Source organism: Etheostoma cragini, chromosome 11 (assembly GCF_013103735.1).
Source record: "Etheostoma cragini isolate CJK2018 chromosome 11, CSU_Ecrag_1.0, whole genome shotgun sequence".
Lineage (NCBI taxonomy): Eukaryota > Metazoa > Chordata > Actinopteri > Perciformes > Percidae > Etheostoma > Etheostoma cragini.
In genome coordinates this window covers 707,695-711,919 of record NC_048417.1, presented here as the reverse complement: position 1 = coordinate 711,919, position 4,225 = coordinate 707,695, and the positions used below count along the sequence as shown (strand labels likewise).

At 53.0% G+C, this 4,225-nt stretch overlaps 1 protein-coding gene across 1 annotated transcript in view; it reads right to left on the bottom strand.

Moving 5' to 3' along the window:
• The window catches only part of LOC117953076 (titin-like), a 225,219-nt gene that overhangs the window by 75,120 nt on the left and 145,874 nt on the right, over positions 1-4,225 (bottom strand). The window contains 7 exon segments of the mRNA XM_034885791.1: positions 423-528; positions 682-1,004; positions 1,112-1,218; positions 1,274-1,418; positions 1,588-1,930; positions 2,460-2,659; positions 4,044-4,171. Of these exon segments, the coding sequence (XP_034741682.1) occupies positions 423-528; positions 682-1,004; positions 1,112-1,218; positions 1,274-1,418; positions 1,588-1,930; positions 2,460-2,659; positions 4,044-4,171 (1,352 nt within the window).

Here is a 4,225-nt window from a genome sequence, read left to right as displayed (position 1 = left end):
GGAGAAGGTAAGAACACCTGAGAGGGAGGGAGGGAGGGAGGGAGAAGGTAAGAACACCTGTCATAGGTAGAGAGATTGTTGCTGTTGTGTTGTTGTTGTTTCTGCTGTTGTTGTTGTGTTTTTGTTGTGTTGTTATAGTTGTTGTTGTGTTTTTGTCCTTGCTGTTGATGTGTTGTTGTTGAGTTGTTGTAGTTGTGTTGTTGCCGCGTTGCTGTTGTTGTTGCTGTTGTTCTGTTGCTCTTGTTGTTGTCTTGTTGTGTTGCTGTTGTTGTTGTGTTGTTGTGTTGCTGCGTTGTTGTTGTTGTGTTGTTGCTGCTGCTGCCTCCAGCCCTGATCCCCCTCTGGTCTCCCTCCAGGCGAAGGACACCGAGATCAGAGGAACCAAGTTCGTCGTGGCTGGTCTGAAGGAGGGCGGTCTCTACCGATTCCGGGTCAAAGCGGTGAACGCGGCCGGAGAGGGGGAGCCGGGGTTCGTGTCCGAGCTCATCGAGACCAAGGACAGAACCAGTAAGACCGCCTCGCTACTCACTAGGGACACACCAGGACCGAGACCACATGTCTCGGCCCCAGTCCGATTCTTAGAGGGATGGATGGATGATGGATTGATAGATAGATAGATAGATGGATAGATGGATGGATGGATGGATGGATGCCGCTGTATCTCTGTGACTCTTCTAGTACCAGTTTGATTAATACCCCCCCCCTTCCTGTCCCAGTTCCCCCGGAGATGGACCTGGACGCCTCGGTGAAGGAGAAGATCGTGGTCCACGCCGGCGCCACCATCCGCATCATCGCCTACGTGTCGGGTAAGCCCGCCCCGGAGATCACGTGGTGCCGCGACGACGCCGAGGTTCCCAAGGAGGCCGTGGTGGAGAAGACGGGCATCTCCAACTCGCTGGTCATCAAGAACTGCAAACGCCAACACCAGGGCATCTACACGCTGAGCGCCAAGAACGAGGGCGGCGAGAGGAAGAAGGCCGTCATCGTGGAGGTTCTGGGTGAGTCTGCGTGGCCCAAAGATGGAGACATCTTCTCAAAATGTCAAGTATAGTATATATGTGTGTGTGTATGTATAAGTTTGTCTTATTGGTCTCGGTCTTCCCATCCAGACGTCCCCGGACCCGTCGGTCTTCCCTTCGCCGGCGAGAATCTCACCAACGACTCGTGCAAGCTGACGTGGTACTCCCCCGAGGACGACGGTGGCTCGGCCATCACCAACTACATCATCGAGAAGAGGGAGTCGGACCGCATGGGCTGGACCTCAGTGTCCTACACCGTGACCCGGAGGAACGCCGTGGTGCAGGGACTCCTCGAGGGCAAGGGCTACTTCTTCAGGATCGCAGCCGAGAACATCATCGGCATGGGGCCCTTCATCGAGACCGACAAGATGGTCCTCATCAAGGACCCCATATGTGAGTCTGGCACACAACAAAAACCTGAATCCCCCAAAAAACCTGAATCCCCCAAAAAACCTGAATCGCCCAAAAAAGTCAAGAAACGTGTTGTTTTTCAATTTTTATGGGAAGAGGGTTAAGACCTCTGAAACTAGTTTTATTAAAAAGTAACTACGTTAATATGTCTCCTCACATTTCTGTCTCTGTCTGCGTCCTCCAGCCGTCCCGGAGCGTCCAGAGGACCTGCACGTCACAGCGGTTACCAAGGACTCGCTCTCGGTTGCCTGGAGACCGCCCAAGTACGACGGCGGCACCGAGGTGACGGAGTACGTCCTGCAGTCCCGCATGGTCGGCCGGGACATCTTCACACGCATCGGCGGAGACAGCAAGCTGCTGGACATGAAGTTCACCCTGACGGGGCTGAAGGACGGGTCCAGCCACGAGTTCAGGGTGGCGGCCATCAACGCCGTGGGACAGGGCAAGGCGTCTTACGCCACCAAGCCCGTCCAGTGCAGAGACGAACTGGGTGAGTGAGACTTAAAGACTAAAGAGACTTAAAAAGTCAAACTAAGAGAGTCTTAAAGAGACTTGAAGATTTGGACTTAGAGAGTCAGAGAGACTTAGTCAGTCGGACCGAGAGAGTCTAAGAGAGTCTCAGAGATTCTTAGAGAGTCTAAGAGAGTCTCAGAGAGTCTTAGAGAGTCGGACTTAGATAGTCTTAGAGAGACTTAGAGAGACTTAAAGAGTCTGACTTACAGAGTCTTAGAGAGTCGGACTTAGATAGTCTTAGAGAGACTTAGAAAGACTTAAAGAGTCTGACTTACAGAGTCTTAGAGAGTCTCAGAGATTCTTAGAGAGTGGGACTTGCGCCAAGGCTTCTTTCCACTCCCTTTAATACGGGTCTAGTGTGTATTATGTTTCAACTTTTCTTTCATAATTTTTTCCTTGTCTTTCCTCAGAACCCCCGACTCTGGACCTGGACTTTAGGGAGAAAACAGTGGTGAAGGTGGGCGACTCGTGCACGCTGTCGGGACGCTACGGCGGCAAACCGGCGCCGTCTATCACCTGGACCAAGAACGACGAGGAGCTGAAGGCGGACGACGTGATCAGCCTCCACAGCACCGCGCGCCACCTGAGCCTCAACATCAGCGCGGCCAAGAGGGCGCACAGCGGCTGCTACGGCGTCAGCGTGGAGAACGCCGCCGGTGCCCGCACTGGAGTCTGCACCGTCACCGTGGTCGGTGAGTTGCTGCGCCGGCACAACACTGACTCACGGCAGATACACGCTGACTCAAGAAAACAGAATCAGATTCTGAAACCCACCACATGTTTTTTAATTAAATAAATGCGGAGATTAACATGTCTGAATTTCCCCCCCCAAGACCGGCCCAAGCCTCCAATGGGCCCCGTGGTCTTCAATGAGATCTACAGCAACTACATGGTGATCTCCTGGAGCCCCCCCACGGACGACGGGGGCTGCGCCGTGTCCAACTACATCGTCGAGAAGAGGGACACCAACCGAGACCTGTGGATGCCCGTCACCTCGTCCTGCACCAGGACGTCCTGCAAGGTGGGGACATCATCCTTTAGATGTGCTTCCATTGATCGGCTACACACTGGCTGCGTGGCGTGTCCATTTTTATTTCAGTTCACATGGTAACAGGTTAGAGCTTACACACAGCCTGCGTAACGCACACGTCTCATGCGCGGCTCAAAAACGCGTGCATGCTAGAAATAGAACAACGCAAGCGTGTTGGAAGCGTCTCCGGGAAAAATAGAATAGGAGAAATGTTGGTGTCCTCAGGCCTCAGGCCACAGGCCTTAGTCCTCAGGCCTCAGGACTCAGTCCTCAGACCTCAGGCCTCAGGCCTCAGTCCTCAGGCCTCAGGACTCAGTCCTCAGACCTCAGGCCTCAGGCCTCAGTCCTCAGGCCTCAAGTTTCAGGCCTCAGTCCTCAGGCTTCAGGCCTCAGTCCTTGGGCCTCAGTTCTCAAGCCTCAGGCCTCAGGCCCCAGTCCTCAGTCCTCAGTCCACAGGCCTTAGTCCTCAGGCCTCAGGCTGTTTCAGCCAGTATGTTCTCGGTCCTCAGTCCTCAGTCCTCAGTCCTCAGCCCTCAGTCCTCAGCCCTCAGTCCCCCCTCTGTCTGTTGCAGGTGCCGAAGCTGATCGAGGGCCGTGACTACATCGTCAGGATCATGGCGCAGAACATCTACGGGATCAGCGACCCGCTGCAGTCGGCCGAGACCAAGGCCAGAGACATCTTCAGTAAGTCAGCAGGAGACATCCAGAGATGTCCCCAGAAAGACGGACAGGGTCCTGCAGAGTACTCCATCTGGAAGGGTTGGGTAGTGGATAGATAGATAGATAGATAGATAGATAAATAGATAGATAGATAGATTGATAGATAGATAGATAGATAGAAAGATGGAAAGATAGATAGATAGATAGATAAATAGATAGATAGATAGATAGATTGATAGATAGAAAGATAGATAGATAGAAATTTCAGTGTTGCAGCAGAAAAATACAGAATATACAGTACATCAGTAAATGAATAACAACATACAATATAGGAACAAATAATTAAAAATATATAGTAAAACAAGTTATTAACTGTTGTTGATGAGCGCTGTGTCTGATCGGGGGGGTACCGGTGGTTCTGTCCCTTCTCAGAGGTCCCCGACGCCCCCAGACAGCCCACCGTGAAGGAGGTCTTCCACGACTCGGCGCTGGTCAGCTGGGAGCCGCCGGCGGGCGACGGGGGGAAACCCATCTCAGGCTACATCGTGGAGAGGAAGGAGACCATGGCCAACAGGTACGCCGGCACATCACC